This window comes from Lagopus leucura, unplaced genomic scaffold (assembly GCF_019238085.1).
Source record: "Lagopus leucura isolate 7727_CA_CO unplaced genomic scaffold, USGS_WTPT01 Super-Scaffold_100026, whole genome shotgun sequence".
Taxonomy (NCBI): domain Eukaryota; kingdom Metazoa; phylum Chordata; class Aves; order Galliformes; family Phasianidae; genus Lagopus; species Lagopus leucura.
This window is the reverse complement of record NW_024962277.1, coordinates 894,746-919,699: the sequence shown is the minus strand read 5'-3', so window position 1 is coordinate 919,699 and position 24,954 is coordinate 894,746. Positions and strand designations below refer to the sequence as shown.

Below are 24,954 nucleotides of genomic sequence, written 5' to 3'. Positions count from 1 at the left end.
CTTGTTGTGTACTCTGGGAAGATGGTGGATGAATCTTCTTCTGTCATTTTTAGAATTGTTTGCATGTTTACTTGGTTATTCTGTGGGGTTTTTTTTGTTTTTTGTTTTTTTCCTGCTGCACAGCAGCTTGATGAAATGGAAAATCACTGAATAACTGTTTCTATAGATTAAAACCCTGAATGCTTTATCTGATTCACGTCCTGCTGGACACTGATGTGTAGCTACTGAAGCGTAAAAGTGTAAGAGGCAGTGAGATATATATGCCAAATGATTCCAGCAACAAAGCAGTTTCTATTTGCATTATAGAGTGTAATAATTGTAATTAGCACAACCAGTGCTTCTGCAGCTTTTGGAATTGTTTCCAAAGTGCTGTGCAAACAATTTATTAGAAAAATCAACAATCTCAGACCAAGAATGTGTATAAGTTGATCTTAGAAACAGCTCTGTATCCTTTGCTAAAGGTAATATAAAGTGCTTTTTATTTCAGGGAGCTTCACTGACAGCTTATTTCCCACCTGCCAGTATCCTCTGCCTAGTCCTGCTTTCCAGTCCTATTCCTTGCGGCAGAAATTGGAACAACACCGTGGAACAATAAGGTTTTTATGGGAAGGCTTTTGGGTTACAGAAGTCAAGGTGTGCTCTAAGAGGGCCAAACACTCAGGTGTTTGCTACAATCACCCCACATATTTTACAAAGTGTATTCACCAAATACTGCTTTTGGAAAGGATTTTGGAGTGGGTACTTCAAGACCAGAAAAGGAGAGAGAAAACATTGGGGTGCATTACAAACTGCTTTAGTTCTACCTCAGACTGCGTCTCATCAGTGCTGAAAGTCTGACACCTGAAGAATAAGACACTAATTGGGCAGCTGCAGAAACACAGCCAATAGGAAACACATCGCACCAAGGACATACAGGGAAATTAGGCCAGATGAGTTTAGCTCAAAATACATAAAAACTGGAGGCTGTTCACAGCAAATAACGATGCTTTAAAATAGCCTTAAAACTAGCTCAAGCGGAAGAGGATATTTTCTGCCGTGCTTACGGTTGTATGGATCAGGAGTACAGCAGCAGAATTACATCAACTGAACCAGTACCAGGACTCTGCCTTTTTTGATTCAAGGATAACTGTAACAATGATCTATCTGTTCTCTGCGAGTGAGATCATTACAATTATGCCTTTTTTCCCCTAGGACCTGCAGCAAAGACTACAAAGGAGACTGGTTTCAGAGAAACTAAAAACTAACTTTCATCGCTTTGCCAGCCTAAAATTAAACGTGACCAAATTTCCTACAGCATGTCTGTGCTGTCCAGCAGTCATTCAGCCTTATCACAAGAAACCCACAGCACTTACAGTGCTGGAACAACTTCTGGTAAGAGCTTCAGGGAATAAAACTGTTGCTTGCGAACCAGCAATGTGCAGATGAAAGCGTGGGTTTAGATCAGAACTGGAACTCGGTGGTTAAGATCCAGAAAGCCCCGAGGTCCACTGCTGCTGTAAAACCTCACTGCATCAGTCTCCAGCAGGTCTCAGTTGATTAATTTGTTTATGCTTTTCTTTGGGGCAGAATCAAGGATGCCACCTGTATATGAAGAGTCAGTCTGTGAGAGTCTCTCTTCTAAACCTGGAATGGAAACCTACCTTGTGTCAGGTAAGGTCACAATGCTCCAGCAGTTTTCCGTTCTTTGGTCAGGGAGGTCTGTGTTCATAGTCTTCTGCCCATGATCAGATAAGACAGGCTCCCAAAAGCTTCAGTAAGTGTTCTGCCCGAGGAAAACAGTGAACAAAGACTTCAGTAAATGAGGTTAGGGTATGGGAAGACAGAATGCAAAGGAACGAAGCTCTTGTCTCTGCAGAAGGGCAAGGAATGAATCTTTCCTCTGATAGATCTCCTTGTACAGCCAAGGTCTGAGGTCCTTACTCCCTTTTTTCTTGATCACTCAGATACTAATTTGAGCTTGAGCATCTATCAAAGATGATTTTATATCCCACCATGAAATCATGAAGCCGAGTATCTCCTTGCACAGGAGTAAACATTGCCCTGCTCTCCAGAATCAGGCCTGCCTAAAGCTTTCCTATTTTACAGATAAACTAATTGTCTTCAGGCTTTGACAACTAAGGGCTTAAGCTTACATTAACAGTTATGACTTACATCTTAAACTCACCTCATTGCCTCTCCAGAGAGGACTGCACGCCTACCAGTAACAAGAGGATGGAAGAGACCCAGGTGGCACTTAGTATATTGAGGTTTCTAATCTTGGATTGAGTTTGTTAAATGCTAATATTAAATATTAAAGTGAGCAGGCAACTGCCACCAACCAGAAGCCAACTCAAGAGACATGTTGCCATGATGCAGCAGATCCAAGTCCCTTTGCACTGGGTTCTGACATCCTGCCTTGCATCTTCTACATCCTTGTCCATTTCTTGCAGAATTCCCAGAAGAGGATGAAGAATCCATTTACAAAAATCCATTTACAATTCCTCCAGATATTGATATTTTTGCAATAAGGAACAAGGAAAGAAAAAAGGCAAAGGAGGTATGTATGCTCTTTACACCCATGTGTTACTCTAGAGGCCCACTAGGGCAGGCAACTAACCAACGTAAAACCAGACCATGCATAAGGAAAACAATACCTGCTAAATTCAGCTCAGATTCCCCTTTATCAGCTACAAATTCACTGAGATCCATGATGTGAGATTAACCTTACACAGAGATCTGTGAGCACAGACCTGCTAGTTGCTATTGCACAACCTATGCACTATCATTTTGCTTCCATACCCAAAGGTAGGTTTGCCACTTTCTCCTGTTCCTGGAGAAGATGCCTGCTAGTGCTGCTAGTGTTGATTATCTGCAGAAAATTTTGGTGCAAGGTCTCTCTCCTTCCAGTTCAACAGCCCTAGGAAGAAGGAGAACATGGGCTTCATGCCTTAAGTTTCTCTCCATAAAACAATGAATTACAACCCAACAGAGCTGGGTCTCTGGAATGTCTCTTTCTTTCTTATTTCCACTGAGAATTTTCCCTAGGGCACATGATCCAGCAGCACTGGGAAATCACAGAGAGGTTATGATGTCTCAGAAAGGCCTAAGCATTGATGCAGCTGCAGAAACCAAGCAGTGATGTGAAAGCAAGAGGTCTTTGTTACTAAATCACAAAGGGAAGCCTCCCAACAAGCTTATGCAAGCCTCCTCAGCTGACTGATAATTTGATTTTAGCTTGGGTTCAAGGTCACTAAGTATGAAGAAGGGCACCAAGGATGTCTGCTGAGCAATGCCCTCAGCCTCACCTGCGCCCAATCTGTACAGAGGGCAACGAATTACAGACCTCAGCCCATGTGAAAGCACTGAGTACGAACAACATTTCACCTTCCAGAAAGCTTTGGAGTGGGTTTCAAGAGCTTCTCTTAACCCAGACTTAGGCATTTACATCAGCAGGTTATTAGTAGCTGCAAATTTCTAGACTGTGAATGAACACTTGATGTCACTAAAAACCACAGCAGACAAAACAGATTATCAGTTTGTCCACATAACTGACTTCCTATAGGAACGTGAAAAGATGAAGACCATGAAAATTTATGAGAAAATGACTTACTCTGCTAAAAACAAGGCAAAGGAAAAAGGGTTTAGGAAAGCTTTGCAAAAGGAAGAGGAAGAAGAAAACAGAAAACAGGCAACAGATGAAGAGAGACTGAAAGCTCTTCAGGAGTGTCTTTCATGGAAGATAGCCATTAAAAAAGGTAGGAAGTGGTTCCTGTCTTCGTAGCAGTGCTGTTCAGCTGGAGAGCAGCCTAAATGAAAAATCAAAAAGGGGATGGGACTGGCAGTTAGCTCTAGCTGACATTGGTGAGCTCCTGTAGGCACAGTAGTTACCTGCTTCACCTTGATAGCCTGTGTGTGGCTGGGCTGTGTCCATCTCATGCCTTTACATTTGCAGCAGATGTCACACCACCAGGGCAGCCTGGGTTCCAGCATCCCCTGTGGCTTCCACAATAGCTGTGAGCCCTGGTAGGCAGCACAGAAATCAGCTGAGAGCTTGCAGGACCTCGTGTTGTGAGGACATTTTTACTAAGCTGACCTGGAGCTGGATTTTGGTGGACATGAACCTGTCGTTCTCTGCCTCTGACAGAAGAGAAGCTTTGCCATTAATGTCTAGAGAACCAAATTTGATCTTTGTAAGGACAAGATTCTCCCCTCAATTCTACTTGTTTTTACAGAGTCCATTTGAAACTGATCAGAACCAGTGTCAAAACGGTATTAAAATAATCAGTCTTGCTAGCTCCAATGCCAACCACATCCATGCTTATAGCTGCTACCATATTCACTGTTCTTTGCATGACCATATTTCTCCCTGTCGTCTGATGAATTTTTTGTCCTCATTTCAGATTATCCACTAGAAAAAGAAACTTTCCGTGACTACATAAATGATAGAAGAGAGATATTTTTACTTGAGGTACTTGGTTTTCTTTAAGAATGTTACTCTCTGCTCATTTAATTGTCCTTCATTGTTGCCTAGGGTTTTTGTTTGTTTTCAAGAGACCCATTGCCTAGAGGTTACATCAGCAGGGCATATATCAGATCTCATTAACTTGATTGTCCAAGCCACGTGTTAAAGACACTTATAGTCTATAGACCATCAGTCCACTAAGAAATGAAATAGGACATTCACATCACCCAGTGGCTGCCATCCAATTATTTCCCCCTTAATTTGCAGAATACACACATATACTGACCTTCTGGCTTTTGTTCTACTCATGTAATTTATCCCTGAGAGCCATTATGAAATCAAAATAACGTTGGAATATCCCCATTATTCATCTCTATTGTTGTGCTATAACACTGCTGAATCATCTTGGTCGCTGCTTATTTGTTGTGTTACTTCTGAAATATCTCTGGTCTCTATGTGCCTAGTTTGCACTAAGACATGTCTTGTTTTGAGTCATTACCTTCTGCCAACAACTGTAAGGCAAGAAGGTGACCAAGAGCAAAGCCAAACCAACACGCCTTTAGTATCAACCAATGTGACCACGTTATCTTTTGGGTTCATTTCAGTATGCCATAGCAGTGAAGAGAGAAGAGATTCAAAAGTTGGAGGACATAGCAAAGAAAGAGGAAAGAAAACTGGAAAAGGCTGAAAACAACCTGGAGAAGGATATTGCCGTGTTTGATGAGTTCCTGAAGGAGAACCATAAAAGCTCCATTCAAGCCCTGAAAATGTAATGGAAGTTGAGGGAACCATCCATGCAACTCTTTTGCATTGGATAAAGGAGGCTTTTTGCTTGACATTTCCCAGAGGGTTTTGGATAGTATCCAACCTCAGATTCCCCGCATCTGGGTTTTCCCAGAGTTACAGTCCTGATAGTTTTTTCTCTCCACACATTCAATGAAAGAGAAGAAGGAACCAGTAGCTGGGGAATCCCCTCGTTAACGAAGCCTTCAATTTGTCTGCAGTAGAGAATCCACCATTGTTCCCACCACTTCTCACAATACTTGTAACAGGCAGACTCTTCTCCCTAACCCCTCACAGCGGGAACAGTCCCTGAAGCAAAGCAAGCCAGGCACTTCAGCCCATTACATAAAGGCAGAGCAGAAACTGATGCTTAGCAGCAGCCAAATTAGGAACACTCTGACCTGGAAGTGCTGCTGGACCCCACGCTCCCTTTGCCAAGGCAGGGCCTTCAGGCAGGAAACAAATGTCACTGATGGTATGTCCTCACCTACAACAGAGAGGTTTCTAGGGTTCCTCCCCATCTTTTTATCCATATTACATGCATCTCAGCTCACTACCTCTTTATTGCTAAACTGTTTTGTGACTCATTTTGCTGTATTTTTCTCTAGTGCTGAAAAAGAATCTGCAGTGAAAGCAAAGAAAATAGTAGAGATCCACGCAATTAGTTCCCAAATAATGAGCCTCCAAAGGTAAGAATCACACACTATCCCTGCCTAGCCTTTACCAGCCCCTGCAACACAGAGTTCACATTTATCTCAGTGTGCACGAGGATACGAGCTCCCTGTCCCTTCTCTAGGTGTAGTTGAGTGTCAGGGGTTAAAAACAACTCGCTCAAACAGGGGCTTTCCTCCCTGCTAACAAACTGCCCACTTTTCCCACCCCAGTGATATAACCAGATTTGAGAATTCTCTGCGAGAGTACAAGATGTACAGAGACTTCCTCTATCAGCTATCTCCAAAAGAATGGCAGGAGGAATATGAAAAAAAGCGTGAAAAGAAGTTGAAAACAGCATCCAAAGCTGACAGAGGAAGTGCCTTGGAGAAGGGTAAGTGCCATGGCAGAACTGCCCACTCCTTTATAGCGCAGCCTCGTGCTCCAACTGTCCATCTCCTCTTGTGTCCAGGCCAGGGTCTGACCATTGGGATGAGTATAAGTGGTATAGATGTGCCAATTTCTCTGCCGTCTGCAGAAAGTTTGAACACAAGTTTATCATCTGGGACCAGACCATGGCTCAGAAGCCTCCTGAAACCTCTCACAACAGATAATCCGTAAGTACCTGACAAAAAAAACAACAAAAAAACCAAACCAACCTCAATAAACTTAATAGAGAGCACTCAACTGACTGGGAGTTTGGAACAGAGGAAACCTACTCCTCAAAGTAGAACCTGGGCACCGTCCTGGAGCAAAGCTTCTCTGTGCCCTTTTTGTGGCTGAGTTTCTGGTTCGCGCTGTTGGCCACAGCCAGCTGTTCGGTCATCAGTGGAGGACCAAGGACAAAGTAGACACTGCATTTGCCATCTTCTTTCAGTAACAGGCCCCAGGCAGTAAGAAGGATCCGTACCATAGACAGGGTCACCCCTTACACAAAACCACTGCCATTATTGGGCTGCCGGCGCATGGCAGCAGCAATGTGGACACAGGTGGGCCTGGCACTATGAGGACACAAATTGAGGTTTTCGCCCCTCCTGTGGGCCAAGGTTACAGCTCCTACTGACCCCTCAGCAGCCCACAGACAAGAGGAGCCATACTTGTGAATGCTCCAGGGACTGTTCAGCAGCAAACAGCCAACACGGGAAGCTGCCAGCTACCTGCAGCTGGAGCCAGAGGCTGCTTGTAGGTGTCAGCATTGGCTGCTTGCCTCACTCATGGTATATTAACAAAGTCTCTTTTGAGTTGTCGTTTCTCTGAGGGCCTGATAACACAAAATGCTTTTTCAGAAATTCATCGGAGGATCAAGAGACTGAAGCCTGCTCGGATGAAGATGAGGTCAGAAGCCTAACACTGAAATATTTAACTTTGTCCTGTGTCACGTATTGACATTACTGATTTCCGTCACCTTCTAACCATTTTTTGTGGGGTTGAGGTCTTACCATTGCCAATAACTATATATTTATACATGTATGAATATTCATGGTTTTGCAAGCCATATTTTAAATATTTTGGCTTAGCTTTTCTCCTCTCTTTTCCAAAATCCTACCATCATTTCAAAGCTCCCCACCCTGCAACAAGATATGATCACAGTAGGAGGCGTTGAGGTTAATGAAGTTTTCACTATATCCAAAAGGGAAGATTTCTCACTCAAATGTTTGCAACACTTCTTGCTCCCCAAAATGCAACCTGAAATGAGCCTTACCACCTGCTTTTCTTGAGTTCACCACATTGGCTGCTGAGGACAAATCTCACTGCCCTTGTCTGTAAGGAGGCAAAGCTTCAGAAAAAGGCTTTGCCCTGGAGGTTACAGGAGTGAAAAAAATAAAATAAATCAGCAGGTGCAAAACACTCACCTTTCAGCACCCACAGCCACTGCCATAAGAAACCAGTGAGCCATTCTGCTGCATGACAGAACTTCTTTAAACTAGGCCAGGGTCTGCTCAGTAATATCCCCTAAGTAAGCACATTTAATTGGGGTCACATAGCAGTGATTGGGGGCCGTGCCTGACTGTCCTGCTGGGGGAAAGCCACAAATAACTCCAGTAAGCAAAGGCACCAGAGGGCATTTCCCTCGTTCCTCTCACCCAGATTTATGTTTTCATCTGGAATAGAGAGAAAAGGGTCACAAAAACATTTTATTTTGATATTGAACGGTTTCTACGTTCCAAAAACCATGGAAACGTCTCTTTCTGAGAGTGAGCTACAAATTACATGTTATTTAGGCAACATTTCCGTAGAAAAATACTTTTTTCAATACTGACCAATGCTGTTAAATAACATAGGCAAGCTTTAGGGCACCTTCTTCAAATCAAAGCAGCAGAACAAGGATGAGCTGAGGACAAAGCCTCCAGGTTTACATAGTTATGTTTATGTGGGCAGAGAAAGGACAGCTGGGATCAGGAGCACAGGCCCTTACCTTGCGTATAGCCTTACTGCAACACTACACAAGCAGTTATTTATAAATATCACACATTTTCTGTTCCAGGAGCCTGAGCTGTATTTTACTGACCCCCAACAACTGCTGTCTATTTTAACGGAAATGGAGGAACAGAATTTCTCCTACCTCTGTAATTTCCAGGAGACAGAGAAAGAAATGAATGAGTTTCAACACATCTTCATCGACACACAAAAAAGGAAGTGAGTGTGACCCTGTGGTGAGTGGTGGGAGGGGGGTCCCTAAGCCCCAACTTTCAAACAGTCCTTTGTGTTGGAAGGGTCCCTTAAAGGCCATCTGTTCCAACTCCCCTGCAATGAACAGGGACACCCACAGCTCCATCAGGTGCTCAGAGCCCATCCAGCCTGACCTCGGCTGTCTGCAGGGATGGGGCACCACCACCTCTCTGGGCAGCCTGTGCCAGTGCCTCGCCACATTTATTGTGAAGAATTTCTTCCCTATCAGATGCAGTGTACTCACACCTTGGTGCACAGCCCTGAAGGCACAGGCTGGGGAGCTGATGCGTGTAGCATTGGGGGCTGTAAGCCAGGAAGGATGGTGTAATTCTTCTAAAGGAAGATCAAAGGCAGAAACAAGGCTCATCCTGAGAGATCCAGACCAGTGCCTGTTTTGACTCAAACCCTTCCTAAAGGAAGGCATCAGACCCAAGTGTGATTGCAGATGGCAGGTAGACACACCTTTTCTCATTTGAAGTGCCTCTCATTTGAAGTGAGTGCTTTTAAATGGAATCTACTTCTCACGCTGACTCGTCACAAAAACTACAGCATTACTTAGCTGTGCTCTTCCTCCCCCCCCCCCCCCCCCAGTAACTGCTATCCCGGGAAAACCCAATCTGCTCTCCGAGCCGAGGTGCAAGTCGCCCAGAAATGGAGTGTAGTGATGCTTCCACCTACCGGCAGCAGCGGGGACAGCCTGGGTGGAAGCAGCAGAGGAACCAGATGTTTTGAGAATAATTTTCCAAACAGCTCCTCTCTCTTCTGGCCCAGGGATCGGGAGAGAACGCAGCAGAAGGAAGTTTTGCTCACCTTGAAATCCACTGTCACCAAATTGGAAGAGAGAGCAGCAGACCTGAAGCTCAGAGTTGAAGACTTTTCCTCAGAACGTGAAGCTGATGTCCAGGTACACCCCAAGGTGGAGGTAAAGTGGGACAGCACAGCCATGAGCTGCTCCTCCAGCCATAGCCACCCATCCCAGGCACTGCTAAGCAAACTGAGAAGCAAGCAATCAAGTTCTAAGAGAAAGCATTCTGGTTTCCTTCTCTATTCTTTTAGAGGGATATAGTGGTTCTAACCAGGCAGGATCCAACTGGTGCATCTCACTGTATCTCCTCTTTTCTCTAGGATAAAATGCTTGCAAGCTTGAGAAAAAAAGTGCAGGAGATCTATGGTCAATGCATTGGAGAAAGCAGGGAAGGCATGGAGACAGTGGAGATGCTGGCAGCAATAGAAAAAAAGCTCATTGAGTTACTGGACAACCTGGAAAGAATTCCACCTGCAAAGATAGCAGAGATTGAAAAAGCCAAGAAAAAAGAACAGAGAATGAGGTAAGACAAGAACTCCTAGAAATGAGGCCTCTATTTTTAACTACTGACAATCAAAATCAAAGCCCCTGAAATAGCCGAATTTGTCAGATCAACCTAGGAAACATTAACAGTAATCTGAAAGCCCGGGGGACCCACATCCCAATTTAGCCCTCTGATAATTTCACACTCCCAGTGCTTGCAGCTCGATCAGCAAGCAGCAGCCCAGAGCTGCATTAGGAGAGGCCAGGAAAGTGCCTGTATTGAACTGATTGAACAAAAAATGACTCCTCTGTTTAAGAATATAGGGCACCTGTAAGCAATGCCGGCATTCAAATGTTTCTTCTACAAATCTCTGCAGTTTAAATTGTGCTTCTTAATTAAAACAGGAGTCAATTAACACAACAAATTTATGTTCCTAGACATTGCCATTGGCTGTTACACAAATGGAAGTTCCCATGCAAACAGCAAAGACATAACTGTGGAGCTGACTGTATCTGGCCATCCCTGGGTAAATCAGATTCATTGAAGCAAAGTAGTTTGAGAATTTAAAGCCAAAGTGACATTTTCCTTGTACTTCTTTCTCTGAGTCTTTCTTTGCCTTTATGGTAGAAAGGATGTGACACTTCCTCCCTATGTTCTGTGAATGAATTTGTACTCTTCACTTACAAAAGAAATGTGGCCCTGGAGACACCCAAGGTCAGGCTGGACAGGCTCTAAGCACCTGATGGAGCTGTGGATGTCCCTGTTCATTGCAAGGAGTTGGACTAATGACCTTTAAGGGTCCCTTCCAATTAAAATGATTCTGTGATTTGATGAAGCAAGACACACTTTTTCTGCTCTGGGGATGGAACAGAAGAATCTGTGAAGGAATCTGACCAAACCTTGGCCCCGGCCTGCCTCCAAAAAAGAGTAACAAAACAAAAACCTTCAAAGAGCATTTAAAACCCAGCATCATCTATATCCAAATCCCTGCATTCCAGTGGTCTTACACTGTTAGAAAAGGAATGGGTCAAAAGCATATTTGTATATCTGTGCACATTCCAACCTCCTTTTTTTGCTCCCTTCAAAAGGCTGAGAGAGGAAAAGGAACAACAGCAGAAGCAGCTGCAGGAGGAGAAACTGCAACGGGCCCTGGAGAGAGCACAGGCAATCATACAGAAAAAGGTAAGTGCAGCGATCCATAGGAACACACCTCATCTCTGCAGCCCACCTCAGGGAAGACAAGGCACCCAAACCCAGCCATTAAATGGGGGAGGAACTCGACCCTGCCAGGAAAACAGCTAGCAAGGAGCACGATCCCAGCAGCAAGAGAACACTACAGCACACGTGGTTCATGGTGCTGTTTTAACAAACATGTGCTGCCTCTTTCTCTGCAGACTGGCAGAAGGCTGATGTTCCGTTCCAGCCCACCTGCCAGGAAGGAAAAGAAAAAGCACAACCAAGAACAAAGGGATAAGGAGAAAGAAGAAATACTGTACTATTTTACCTGACAGCACAGCTTTTACTACTTAACGTAGGGTTGATAGCACTCTAGAAAAAGGTTTCTGTAGCTCCAGCCTGAGCTTAAGCTATTTGCAGTGTGAGAACATCATGAACTTCACAAAACTCCTCCTACCTCTGCAAGACCCAAAGGAAAGGAGCGTCAGGCAACCACTCATTGTTTTTCTTAACTAAGGAAATAAAATAAATGCTCTTAATTTGCTTCTTTGGTTCCTGCTAGCAATGCTTTTCTCATTCAGTTGTTGATGCAAATAGCTCTATCCCTAAAAACCTGACCAATGTCCTGGGTAACAATTTTGCCATGGCCCAACTAAACCAAGCACTTACCATTTATCATAACCACAGATCAGGTGAACAGCTATAAAATGAAGTCTCTGCCTTAATCTGAAGGATGGATTGGTGGACTCCACTCTGCTACTGTGAAGATACAAAGGAGGAAAAAACCAAACAAGCTCTACAGAAACAAAGCCGCTGACCATTAACTTTATGTCAGGTGCAACCATATAAAGAACAATACCCAGTGACAAGCTGACCATAAAAAAAAAGCTTTATTAACCCTTTTGCACCAGTAGTTCTTCAGGCATCCATTGCCAGCAATGGACTTCAAGCCAAGTGATCCATTTGTCGGCCCCAAGAGGTTAGCACTTTACATTCATTTACAAAGCTGAGTGAGGTACATTTTCAGAAGTAGAAAGATTAAGTTGCAAGTCCCATAAAAAGATGGAGTGTTCCTTGGCCACTGTATTAGATTAAGAACTGGTATGGTCCTTGAGAACAGAATAACACAGGCGTTGGCAGCTTGAGGAGTCTCAGCTTTTAGAGATGGAGCACGGTGAGCACTGAGCAAGAATCACTTGTCCCTTCAGCATGATTCCTCCTCAACCTTCCTACCTTTCAGGAGAGGATTCTATGTTGTGGTCACAACCATCAAGTAAATGATTTCCCCTACCAGCGAGTTTGGTTTGGAAACCCCACCTGAGAGGGTAACAAGAATCCCTGGGCATAAGCTGTAAACTCAGGATGAAAGGAACAGAGACACCTCAGTGCTCAGATACTTAAACAAAAGATAGAAAAATAAAACTGGTTCAACCAGAGGATAAAATACTGTCCAGGAATTGGGATCTGAAGTTGGATGTAACCTGCAAACTTTTTTTTTTTTTTTTTCCCCCATTAAGTCATCAACCAAAAAAAGCATTCTTCTGGACACATACATAGTTCAAAAAGGCACAGGAAGTAAAAGCTTTTCTGAATGACCTCGTGAATTCAACATCAGTATAACTGTCAAATAAATATGTGCAAGATTAGAAAGATCACAATATTTTTCTGCATGACATACCTTATTCTGTAAAAAAAACAGACACATGTGCACACACACCTCATTGAGAATAAAAAAAACCATTACATCACCGTTCTATCAAATTCCTATACGTCATTTTATAGGCATTTAGTACACCACCATGAGAAACCTTTAAATTACTACCTCAAAATGTAACCAAAGGCTGTTTTTAATTTCCCCCCTATACAATTCTATACTTACTTAGGTGTTTGCAGTCCAGATAAGTTCAGTATGTACAACCTCTTCCACTGCCCTCCAGTAGAAATAGCAGTTTTTCAGCGAGGCAGGTCTTACTAACAGCTCTTTTTCCCCTCCCATGAAATTCCAACAACTGCATATTCTGTAAACCAGCCGAAAACCCCACATGCATGTGATACTCTGGGATATCAGTAAAGAACAAGTGTTGACAGAGTTAAAAAATAATAACAATAAAATATATAAAAAATAAGAAGGTAGTGGCCAGTTTACAAGCAACCTGGCAGCAGTTCGTAGATGAGACATAATCAAGGTGCTTAATTTATGTGACTGTCAACATCCCTCCCAAAAAAGGGAACACAAAGATAAAAACCAACCTCTCTCGACACCTGGAGTCTTAGCTCATCACTTACAGTGAGTACAATTCTATTGCGTTTCTCTTTCAAGTTTTGCTGGAAGAATTCAGCAGATTATTTGGGATGAGGGAACAAGGAAAGGGAGAAACTCAACATGAGCTACAAACTGATTCACAGCTAAGTTAATATGTAGAATCTAGCTTGCTAAAACAAAAACTTTAGAACATTTCATTTTCATGGTGTAGGGCATCAGCTTTGTTACATGTGACACTTGATTCCAGTTTTCTGCCAAAACACGGGGGCCAGAACAATCTGTGTGCACGTGTGTGCATGTAAAATATCTGTAAATTTTAGGAAAGTTTGAGCTGTCATAGGCAGGATTATTAATTTCTGTTAGCTGCAGAATACTTGCTTTCCTCTGAAAACAGTAAATATTACCTCAGTTTGAAGTTTAATCGAGTACTTCTCCCTGAAACAACACTGTACAGCAGCCTGCGCTGGGCTGCGACCGCTAGGCAGCTGGGTTATACTACACAGGCACATCAAGTAGGATTTACACTTGTTAAGAAAACCTTTCAGCTGTAACTGCCTTTAGCAAATTGCAAAAAGCACAACCATAATCCAGTACTCCTAGTTTTCCTATTCTCCTCAGAAGAAGACCCACAGAGTTATCTTATTTTGTCGAGACATGATTGCTCAATGGGCTTTCAAGTAACTGTCCTTAATAATGGTCATTCCAGATCCTGTAAGTTTATTGTGCTTCCAGTGAACTGAGAGTTATCAGAACCTGCATCGTCTTCAGCAGAATTGTGTGGTTCCTGTTGAAGCAAAAAACAAAAACAGCAGAGAAGTTCAGTACTTTCACCTCTTAATGCTTATCAGTAAGAACATCCTGACATTAACCCAAGATCAGAGAAATGCTCTGAATTGCTTGAATTGTTCCAACGCTTTCCTACTCTGGTGACCCACTCAGACACCGCTTCTCTGTTTTCTTTTCATCTAACTGCCATTCCCATGTAGACACCTCTCTGACATCTAGGATCAAGATTTTGTTGTCTCACTTCCCATCCTTCCTGCAGACCATTACACACATATCAGTTCTGATACTCAATCTTGACCTGCGCAGTATCTACAGGATAGATAAGGATAATAAGGACGGGACACTCCAATAATAAATGAGTAACATTTTGTTATTCATTACCCACTAACAGAGGTACAAAAACAACCACCTGTGACATGTCAAAGGTTGGTAACACACACAAGATAACTCTTGCAGTACACTTCTCTACTTCCTGCAATTGAATCTGAACTCCTCATAGTAAACAAGGTGTTTCCATTACGCAGAACATCGGTGTTTAGAATGAACTATTCACTTTTCAAGCAAGGCCATAAAACCCAGTGGCTCTGATATGCTGTACCTGAAGTATGTGAACAGGTAAATCCACCGTAAGCTGAGAATGTGATGAGGAGGACTGAGAGCTCAGCTGAAAGGGCAAATCTCCCTCTCCTGAGGGATCATCCTGTGAAGGCAGAAATGTGATGCTATTAGAAGACTCCGAAGCATCTCAGAACAATAAATTCCACTCAGCCACAGAGTCTTAAAGAATTGATAAAGCCACTGCACTGTACAAGGCCTACATCCACAAAGATAAGAGAAATCCTAACTACCACTTAAATTCAAACCTTATTCAGTACACAACCTATTGTCCCTATTATAATCAACTTGGAAAATTGTCAAGATCTAAAAGGGAAGGAATGGTTCACCTTCCATTATATTTAAGGCTCAGACATAAGCTACAAGTTTCACCGTGCTACGTGAAGCTGCTACTTAACAGAAAAGTTGCATTTACACCCATCAGAAAGAGACAAAGCATTCCCCCCATTGCTTCTTATGTATCAAATCTTGTTAGGAATAAAGCAGAAAGAACCTATCATCTCTCTGGATACTACACAGATATGCACCAGGCTAAAAGTGTACTATTCAAAATACTCCACTAATCAGTCCACACAGATTATTAGGTGCTTTTAGACAGAGAAATCTTAATTTTTATTTCAGCTGTTAAGAAGAAAATCAGTTTCAGCTGAAACTTCATGTTGTGGGAACCTTCACATCATCCTTATTAACTTTGTATATGGGAGAGATGGAGCAATGTAAGACATTCAGTGAAAAGAGGGAACAAGAATAGAGCACACACATTCTCAGCAAAGACTGGAAGAAAAAGTTGCGCTCAGGAAGATGAACAGAATGCTCCCCCCTGCAGTTACAGCGCCCACTGTATGGTCCAGGCTGGACTGAAAATATTAGCACTAACAAAATAAAAACATCTATTTCCACAGCCCATTGGTTCTAGTCCCAGCAGTTGCATGATTGAATCAGCTGTTTTCAGGCTTTTCCAGACCTCTCTAAAGCCACCTTACTTATAAACTTCCCATGAGAGTGTGGGCAAGTGCCCCAACGAACAGAGCACACACTGAGGACCTCCGATTTCCATCTAGAGGAGTACACGTTTAGATTCTTCTACAGATGCTCCAGTTAGAATGATAAGGTAAAGATGTTTCCTCTCCTCAGTTCTCACCTGAAGAAGCTGAATTTGCACATACTGTGCTCCCGTTGCAGGGTCCCTTATCGTCAGCCCTCCATTCGGCAGAACAACGCTGCCACCCAGCCGACCACTGGGAGCGGACGATGAGAAATTGGTGGGGCTTACTTTACCACCCTTGCTTTTCCTCTGACCAGAGCCAGTTGTCCCTTAAAAAATAAAAAAGTTTAATATTTAGGTGGTCAGAAGCAATTTGCCAAAGTTTCTTGCTCGTGTTTTTCAATTCTATGCAGTCAGTTTACCCTGCACCACCAATCACACGACACGGGAAATGCATGGAACAGTACAGTGTAATTAAGCACCATCTGACAGCAAAAAGGCCACAGCAATCAGTCACTGAACTCCACGTGCTGACTGAGCAGCTATTTTACATGAATGGCATAGAACCACACCACAAACCACTAAGCTTAGTGGTTTGGTTTCTCCCCTCTGGTAGCACAGAAATGCTGACACGTTTGCACAGCTACAGAAAGGAATCGGGAAATGAAATTGCATTTTCCATTTTTTATTTTTCTGTTTATTTCCTGAAAAGTTATGTACATCATTTTTTTCAAATCATAAAAATAATAATAATAAATCATAGTGAAGCTCATCTACTTCCAGAAATATGAAGGACAGGCTGAACCAGCTTTACACAGCTAGCTGAAAGCCACCAAGGTAATAAAAAACCAACTTAATGGATAAAATCCTGTCATCTGTTTGTCTGATTTTTAATCTAAGTAAATAAAAGGCTCAGATAACTTCATTTTAAAAACAAACTTCAATCTACGGTGCTTATGTAGCCTAGCTAATGAGAAATACAAGACTTGTGATCACTGTGAGAATCACATCATGGCATTAAGGCAACAGCAGCTGGTGAAGGCTGACTACCAGCAGACTAGAGAAAGGAAATAGGGATGTTGTGAGACCACTTTAGAAACAGGGGCAGATTTAGTACAATCATCTGTGTAAACAAATGTCCCAACACTGGGCACATGCACGCATTTTATGATACAAGCACACTTAGCACTAAGCTTCATAAAGCAGCTCTCTATCTGCATGATGTCTCACTGAACCAGACAACATGAACAGATACAGATTATATAATGAACAGCATGTCACGGTGCTCAATGCAGAACTGGTCACTTCACTTACCTTAACACCTTCCCTTTTACAGATACAAGAGGCAGTGAGAACTAAACCATATATAAAACAGATTTTCCATCACAGCACCAAGGGGCAGATGTAATTCAGACACCTGAGATTGTCTCCCAGCACAGTGAGCCACCAATCACATCCCATCTGACAAATCCACATCGGACAGCTTTTACTTTTTAAGAGAAAGGCAACACATCTGAAATGGTGACCTAAAATATCACCCTGCTCTCTACAAAGCTTCTGTGTAACGGAGAGTTTTGAGTATTTCTAGATAACTGAAGAAATAAATACGAAATAATTCCTTAATGCTGCATAGACATTGTTACTATGCAAAAAAAGAAGCAAAGCAAATCCTGCTGATCTCTTCATTATCTATACAGAAGAGAACTCACAAGGTACAATCAAAAGCATGAACAATGGAAAGTAAAAAATCTTCTTTTGGTTGCTTTAATAACAAAAATCAAAAGCAGATGAAGGGACAGAGGGATATTACCTTTATAACAACCACGGAACATAAGGCAAAGATTTCTTTGCAAGCTTACTGTGGAACTGGTGTTCCACGCTTAACAGATGGCATACCGTGTGCATAATTATTTTAACTACCAATAAATGGGTATGGTACTTAAAAGTGTACTCAGATACCTGTTCCTATTTCACTGCCAAACCCTTTTATAATTGTTTTAGCACATGTAACGCAATGTCTTCTCACCTGTGCTGCTCCCATTCCCTTTTTGTTTTCTCTTCTTGGCCAGCTGAATGGCTCTGTAGTCTGTTCTCGCAGACCCACTGCTCTCCTAAGTTTAAAAGAAAAAAGAAGAGAAAAAAAAAAAAAAAAAAAAAAAAGAAAAAAAGCCAAGAAATGCAAATATTTTGAATGCAAGAAAAAGCCAAGACAATGAAACCATACTGATGAGTTCCCAGTAGTGGTTATCTTATATTGCAAATACTGAACTCTATATTCCCAAACTCTTCTGATTAGTTTCCATGAGTTCCCTGTATTTAATATCTGGAGTTCAACACAAAAGGAAATTATCTTCATAATTATAAGCATTCATATTTTAATAGGGTAAACACGGCAATAGAAGGAACACTTCATGCTGCAAACAAACAGGCCTCCAACAACATGATAAAGCAAAGAGGGAAGAGTATTTGAAACAGCTACGGGAATGAAGGCTGAGGAGAAAACGTTTCAGTTTCTCTCCCAGTGCAAAATCTTTCCCTGTATGTAAGTAACGTGAGATACCACATCTTCTCAGCCTTGGGTTTTCTTGCAAATCCCATTTCATCCTCAGATAAATGGATGGTTGCTTTCTAAAACCCCTACTCTAAAAAGCCTTCATTTCACTCTCCCCACCACAATTTCAATTTTTCTTAAACTTTCTTCCAAATTTTCTCATCACCACACTGCAGCTACTTCTGACAACACACTGATCAATGCCACATTCTACAACCTTCATCAAAAACCAGCCAAAGCACATCACCTGCAGAAACCAAAAGAAAAGCCTGCCTGGAAGGTGTGAGTAGCAGTGGATATCCCCAAATTCAGGGCGTCTCAGTCATCTAAGGGTAAATGAATATAGCTACTGCGTACCAAAAACGAGCTGCCAGTCATTGTGCTAAGATCCATTTCTTTCTGAGCGCTGTAGCTTCCTGGAGGGTTGGAGAAAACAAACTGAGTCACTACTTTGCTGCCCTCTTGCTGACCAACAACATCCGAGCTGGGAAGCAAATTCCGTTCCATTTTAGTTGGTGTCAGTAACTCAGGCACATTGGTACCACCAAGGCTGCTAGAAGGAGTCAAAGTGGCTGTGTCAATTGTTAAATTATTGCTGGATGTCAAACCGTGCACATCCTGACTGGGATTCCTCACTGACAACGACGCCAGCGAACCCAAGGCTTCAGCGTTGACAGTCTGTACATCATCCAAATTTAAAGTGCTTTGCTGTAGAACGGTTGTCCCAGTTCCCAGCAAGAGAGAACTGTCCAGGCTCTGCGGCATATCGCTGCTGGCCACCAGTATCAAGGGATCCACTGCCTGGCTTAAAGAACTGCTACTGACAGGCAGGTTTCCTCCAAGAGTTGAGCCTACTGAGGCAACATCTATGGTGACGATTCCAGAGTTCACTAGCGCCATGTCTGTTGAGATTCCCGAATTGTTGCTGGACACGTTGGAGAATAGGGAAACGAGGTCTATGTTGCTGAGGTCGCTGTGTCCTGGACTGGTGAGCTCACTGCTGGGTGTGAGGGAGCTGGTTGCTTCGAGCTGCGTCAGGAGATCTGCAATGGAATACAGTTTGGACATTTTTAATCACTGGGACAAAGAAAGGAGGAAAGAGTTTGACTTACCATGAGAAGGAGTTGTGAAAATTTAAAAGAAATCCAGTAGAGTATTACCCGTTCTTAGGGAACCCAATGACAGTAAAACATGCAACAGCCCACTAAAAATTCAACTTTTTGGGGAGGGTTTGGTTATAAATCAGAGCTTTCATCAGACACTGAGAATGAAAGAATATGAATGATCAGAGGAAGAAGCTTTTAGAGACGTTGAGTTGGTCTGCGGCACCTCACACAGTTTGAAACAAATCCCCTACCTGGGCTGAAGTTGTGTTGTTTGACCATATGCGTCTTCATACTGTGCTTGGAAGTGAACAATTTATTACAGCTGGACACAGGGCAGCGAGTCTTTAAAGAGTCCACATCCTGAAGATGTTTTTTGGAATGAATGTACAGACTACTCCGTGCTGAGAATTTTGCACAACAGCCTGCAAGAAGATACAGATGGCTTTAAGGACTCAGCTCGTTTCAGCCTGACGTTCAGGCTTAGTGTCTCTACAAAACAAATCACAGCAGTGCTGCAGAACTCTCTGTTGGTCTGTAGCATCTGGACATACATTCAGAGGACTCAGAAGAAAGCCAAATATATGACCTCTCATTTTACATCAAGGACATCTCAGTGGATAGGACAGCTCAGCAAGCCACTTCTGACAAGAAGAAATGCTAAGTCACTCAATATATTCCTTCCCTGCTATATTATTTTAAGTGAAAATGCTTGGTGACAACTGCTGGTAAAACCATTAAAAGGAGGAACAACCACCAAGAAGAGCTGTTTTACTTTGTGAAGATGAATACTCCAGATCATACCCAACCTTCTACATTCCTGGAATACAACTGAAGTGATGGACCTTCAGTTTTATCTCTTCTGATTCTGTTAGAATTCTCCCTCTGATCCAGTAACTAGCTTGTGTTTGGGGAAAAGCACACAGCTTTCCTCTATTTACGCAGCACACACCAGTTACCAGTTAATGCAAGAGCTGAGCAGTACCTTCTACTGGGCACTCAAATGGCTTTGTACCGAGGTGGGTTATGCTGTGGCCTTTCAGGTGTTCTGCTCTTGTGAAGGATTTCCCACAGCCTTCCACCGGGCAAGTGAACCTCCTGTCATCTTCATGTTTCCTACAAACAAACAGAATCACCATCAACAAGACCACATCCACTGCTTGACTACTGGAAGGAAAAATAAAATCTAACAGAGAGGGACTTAGAATAAACAGCACAATCTGAAAATGCTACCTCTTGTGTCGCAACAGCTTGGACATGCTGGTGAAAGACCAGCCACAGCCTTCAAAGTCGCAGATAAAAGGCCTCTCACCTTAAGCAAAGAAAGGTCACATTAACAATACGACATCACACACTGGTATTTGATTAAGAAATCCCCAATGCTGCTTGAATTCAGTTATTTCAAGACTACAAGACTCAACCACCACCTCGGGTAAATCACATACAAGCAGTGATGCCCTCCCCCCTCCTCTACAGTCAGCACTTTCTTTACCTCAAGGCCACTGCACATCTCCATATGCATCACAGAGCACAGATTGTTATTAGCACATCCAATCAAAAACCTGTGTCTCAGTTTTGTGCTCTTTGCATTCAATACAGCCCATTCTACCTTTCCTTGAATGTTTTCCAAAACCTGACCTTTCTCAGTGCTCTCCTCATTTTCCCCCAGATACTTCCCCAGTACTCCACAACTACCTTGAATGTGCTCAGATAACCAGTGACAGCACTATTCAGAATGAATGACTGGAAGCTCTTTTCCTGCTTTCATGACCCACAGCTCTATGCTGATTATTACAATATGAAGAGCTTAGTTGCATCACTTCTATGACCCTTCAAAAATCAAAATGACACTTCTTAAACTGTAGAACCACGAAACCAGGAAAGCCAAGGACAGCAACAAGCACACGACAGCCCACACCATCCCTCCCACCTCTGTGCCCTGCAGCCCTTCCAACACACCAAATCCCACTGTTCACAGCCCATCCTCTATATGCCTTCCCCAGGCACATGCTGCCCTCGTGAGTACCTGTGTGGCTCCTCATGTGGATTTTCAGCCGACATGCTTTGTCATATTGCTTGTTACAGCCTGGGAACGAGCAGGAGAACTGTTCCTGCTCCCTGAAGTGGGCCCGATTATGGGAGAACAGGGCGCTCACTGTGATAAACGTCCTTTCACAGCCTAGGGAGAGACAGGAAACAAACATGCACCAGGTTGGTATGCAAATGAGCCAGGAAGGATGCTTTCCTACAATTGTTAAGGTCGGAAAAGCTCTTTAAAATTGATTCTAATTGTCAACCCACAACCACCATGCCAACAACCACATGCCTCAGTGCCACATCTCCATGGCTCCCAAACACCTCCAGGGACAGTGACTCCACCACTCCCTGGACAGCAGTGCCAGTGCCTCATCACTCTGAGAAGAAAGTTTTCCTAATAGCCCTCAATATTATATCCAGACCCAGAAGAGACAAACAGGGGTTACAGTTACTCGCCCAAAGCAGGCAACCTAAGCCTGTGTAAGGTGCACAACCCAAGGCTGGCGCTTCCACTGCTGGCGTTCCACCACCCCGGCACAGCAGCACCCCCCGATCCCAAACCTCCCCCTTGTTAACGAGGGTGTCAAGGAGCGAGGCGTTCCCGGAGGCTCCAAAAGGAGAGGAAAAAGAAGCGGCAAGGAAGCAAAACGAGCATAGCTGGGACCCCGGGCTAACCCGAGGGCGGCCCTACGGGGACGGACGGGACGGGAAAGGCACGGAGCCCCGCGAGCCCGGCTCCGGGCGCGGCTTACCGGGGAAGTCGCAGCGGTAGGGCCGCTCGGGCTCCAGGTGGCTGCGGCGGCGGTGGGCGGCGAGGCGGGCGGCGCTGGGGAAACGCTGCCCGCACGCCTCGCATTTGTGCGCCGCCTCCTGCTCGTGGGCGCGGCTGTGGGCCCGCAGGTTGTAGACGGTGGTGAAGCGCTTGGAGCAGCCGGGCGCGGCGCAGGCGAAGGGCCGCAGTTTGTCGTGCGAGTGCAGGTGCCGCCGCAGCTTGTAGGCCGTGGCGAAGGACCAGGCGCAGCCCGGCACCGGGCAGCCGAACGGCCGCGCCGCCCCCCCAGCCGCCGCCCCGCGGCCGTCCTCCCCTCCGCCTCCGTGCGCCGTCAGGCGGTGCAGCCGCAGCTGCTGCTTGCGGGGAAAGGCCTCCCCGCAGCGCGGCTCGGGGCAGGGGAAGGCCGGCGGGGAGCGCGGCCGCGGGACGCCCGGCGGGGGCTCGGCGGAGGCGGCGGGCGGAGGCGGCGGGGCCGGGGGCGGCGCGGCGCTCGCGGCCTGCTCGACCTGCTCGGCGCCGGGCCCCAACGTCAGCACGCCGTTCTCGATGCGCACCAACAGGCTCTGGTTGTTGATGGTGATGGTCCCCGAGAAGGAGCCGTCCTCCGCGCCGCCGTCCCCGTCGCCGTCGCGGGGCGGCGGGGGAGGAGGAGGCGGAGGAGGCGGCGGCGGCGCCGAGCCGGGGCCTTCCTCGGGCGGCTCCGCGGGCGGAGGGCCGGGCCGGGCGCGCCCCGCTTCCCCGCCGCCCGAGCCGGGCTCGGCGCTGCCGCGCACCACGTTGAGGACGAGCAGCAGCCCGTCGCTGTCGGGCGCGGAGCCCGCCGGCGGAGCGCTGGGGCCGGGAGCCGGACCGGCGCCGGGCTCCGGCTTCTCCTCCACCAGCAGCACCGGGAAGCTCACGTAGAGGCCCGACGCGGCGCTGCTGGCGGCAGAGGAGGAGGCGGCGGCAGAGGCCGCCGGGTCCCAGTCAGGCGGAGGCGGAGGGCGGCCCGGGGTGGCGGGCGGCGCGGCGGGGCCGCCATGTTGGGCGCCGGGCCGGGCCCGGGCCGCCTCCGCGGCGGGCAGCCCCTGCGTTTCCATCTTGGGGGTCCCTGTAGCAGCGGCTGAAACCGGAGCCGGGGGGCGGGGCCTGGCGCGGTCGGCGGGGAAACGCGGAACGGCAGAGCGGAGCGGAGCGGGAGGCGCCGGGGAAACCCGGAGTGCGGAGGAACGGAGCGGGGCTCCGGCGGGAAAGGGCGCTCGGGCCGGGGGATGTAGTGTGGAGAGGGCTTGAGGGGAGCGAAGCTCCTGCTGGGAGCGGGTGGGGCTGCTCGTGCCTCAGGGAGCCTCAGAGCCGGACAGCGCGGGGAGCGAGGGACCGCAGAGGGAAATGAGGTGTGAAGGAGGAAGGGAAGGAGGAAAGAGGGACGGGGAAAGCGTGATGGTAGGAAAGGAGCTCTGGAATCATACTCTGATAGTGGCGTTGGTCGGAATCACGCCCTACACATCTAGCTAAAGAAAGGCAGCTGAGTGCTTGGTTGTTTTATTTTTCATTCTACTTTTCATTCTCATTTTCAGCTCTGTTCCGGCTCTCCAGTCTTAAGCAGAACGAAGAACCAAGCCATCCTTGTGGTGGGAATCAGGCTCCGGCGGTTGTGAGCCCTTCGAGCAGTCCCAGCAGATGGTGCTGTGATCCTTCCAGAGGGCAAATTATTTCCCCAGAGCTATTCTGCATCGAATTTCGGACCGCAAGCAAGGCGAGCTGCTGTCCAGCCGCAGGTGGCTGCGGGGTGCTGATGCTTCCTGCAGTACAACTGTGTGCACACAGCTCCCCCCTGCAGCTGCAGAGCTGTCTGTGCAGCCTCAGCCTCCCCTGAAATCCCCCTGAGCTGCCACAGGGCCTGAGTCAGCCCTGCTTGTGGCTGCTGCCCGTGCTCCAGGTCTCACTGCAGAGGTGTGTGCAGTGCACTCTTCCTTCACTTCCTTCCTTTTTCTAGGAGAAAAATGGCCTTAAGTTGTGCCAGGGGAGGTTCAGGTTGGACGTTAGGGAAACTCTCTCAGAATGAGTGGTGAGGCACTGGCACAGGCTGCACAGGGAGTGGGGAGTCACCATCCCTGGAGGCGGTTCACGAGCTGTGGAGATGTGGCACCGAGGGATGTGGTTATGGGCACAGTGGAAGTGGGTTAGGGTTGGACTTGGGAATCATAATTGTCTTTCCAACCTTAATCAATCTATGAAAATAAAGGCCAGCCTAGGCCTTTAGTGCTCAACCCAGAGGTGCATCCCTGATGGAAGGATGTCAAATCAACCTGCGGCAAGCTTCAAACCTCACTACAGAAATTAATCTCCTCTGTTATCTACTATCTGGTCTGATACAGTGACTGCAGATGTGTGTTTTGAAGGAGACTGCTGTGCCTGTAATGAGTTTTTCCAGCACTGAGGTCATCTGCCTAGAAATGACATCAGCGTCCCCACAGAGTGAGGCAGAACAATTGTCCATTCATAGACCCAGTTTCTCTGCAAACTGCAGAAAAACAAGGACACTCAGAAGAGTTCAAGGAGTTTTTGCCCTGGCCAGGCCTATGGCTTCTGCCTGTTGGAAATCACAAGCTGCTTCATCACAGCAGGGAGTGACAGGTTACTGTTAGCACAGTGCTAAATAACACAAAGGTAAAGAATCCATAATAATATTTCTTCAACATTTTCTGTGGTAGATTTTCAACTCATAATTAAGATGACTATAGAGCAGCTCCATAGTACGTTCCTGTACTTCCATAGTACACAAAGACATTGTATTTTCTGGATGTTCCCTATGACAAACAGTGCCCCAGTTCTTTTGGGCTACAACTAACG

At 45.5% G+C, this 24,954-nt stretch overlaps 2 protein-coding genes across 2 annotated transcripts; one reads left to right on the top strand and one right to left on the bottom strand.

Annotated features, from left to right (window-relative positions):
* The first annotated feature begins 557 nt into the window (after window positions 1–557).
* Window positions 558–11,529, top strand: CFAP100 (cilia and flagella associated protein 100). The gene is made up of 15 exons (XM_042880395.1): window positions 558–596; window positions 1,192–1,371; window positions 1,567–1,650; window positions 2,430–2,536; window positions 3,542–3,734; window positions 4,380–4,447; window positions 5,047–5,210; window positions 5,833–5,913; window positions 6,109–6,492; window positions 7,162–7,210; window positions 8,361–8,512; window positions 9,317–9,449; window positions 9,671–9,873; window positions 10,923–11,016; window positions 11,229–11,529. Exons 2-15 carry the CDS (start codon window positions 1,296–1,298, stop codon window positions 11,340–11,342), a joined length of 1,902 nt encoding a protein of 633 aa, XP_042736329.1. The 5' UTR covers window positions 558–596; window positions 1,192–1,295; the 3' UTR covers window positions 11,343–11,529.
* Window positions 11,530–11,881: 352 nt separating this feature from the next.
* Window positions 11,882–23,201, bottom strand: ZXDC (ZXD family zinc finger C). The gene is made up of 10 exons (XM_042880417.1): window positions 22,103–23,201; window positions 21,340–21,492; window positions 20,547–20,625; window positions 20,299–20,429; window positions 19,568–19,738; window positions 18,568–19,253; window positions 17,686–17,770; window positions 15,816–15,988; window positions 14,658–14,759; window positions 11,882–14,057 (listed from the first exon to the last, which is right to left on the bottom strand). Exons 1-10 carry the CDS (start codon window positions 23,199–23,201, stop codon window positions 13,971–13,973), a joined length of 2,766 nt encoding a protein of 921 aa, XP_042736351.1. The 3' UTR covers window positions 11,882–13,970.
* Between the last annotated feature and the right edge of the window lie 1,753 nt (window positions 23,202–24,954).

What these genes read in the sequence shown, in the direction of transcription:
- ZXDC (XM_042880417.1), bottom strand. Translation starts at nt 23,201, where the DNA reads ATGGAAACGCAGGGGCTGCCCGCCGCGGAGGCGGCCCGGGCCCGGCCC. An exon ending in CTACCGCTGCGACTTCCCCG is followed by an intron (nt 21,493 to 22,102) that starts GTAAGCCGCGCC and finishes GTCTCTCCCTAG; the next exon opens with GCTGTGAAAGGACGTTTATC. An exon ending in TGACTGGCAGCTCGTTTTTG is followed by an intron (nt 17,771 to 18,567) that starts GTACGCAGTAGC and finishes TTTTAAACTTAG; the next exon opens with GAGAGCAGTGGGTCTGCGAG.
- CFAP100 (XM_042880395.1), top strand. Translation starts at nt 1,296, where the DNA reads ATGTCTGTGCTGTCCAGCAGTCATTCAGCCTTATCACAAGAAACCCAC. An exon ending in CCTCTCACAACAGATAATCC is followed by an intron (nt 6,493 to 7,161) that starts GTAAGTACCTGA and finishes ATGCTTTTTCAG; the next exon opens with AAATTCATCGGAGGATCAAG. An exon ending in CCTGCTCGGATGAAGATGAG is followed by an intron (nt 7,211 to 8,360) that starts GTCAGAAGCCTA and finishes TTTCTGTTCCAG; the next exon opens with GAGCCTGAGCTGTATTTTAC.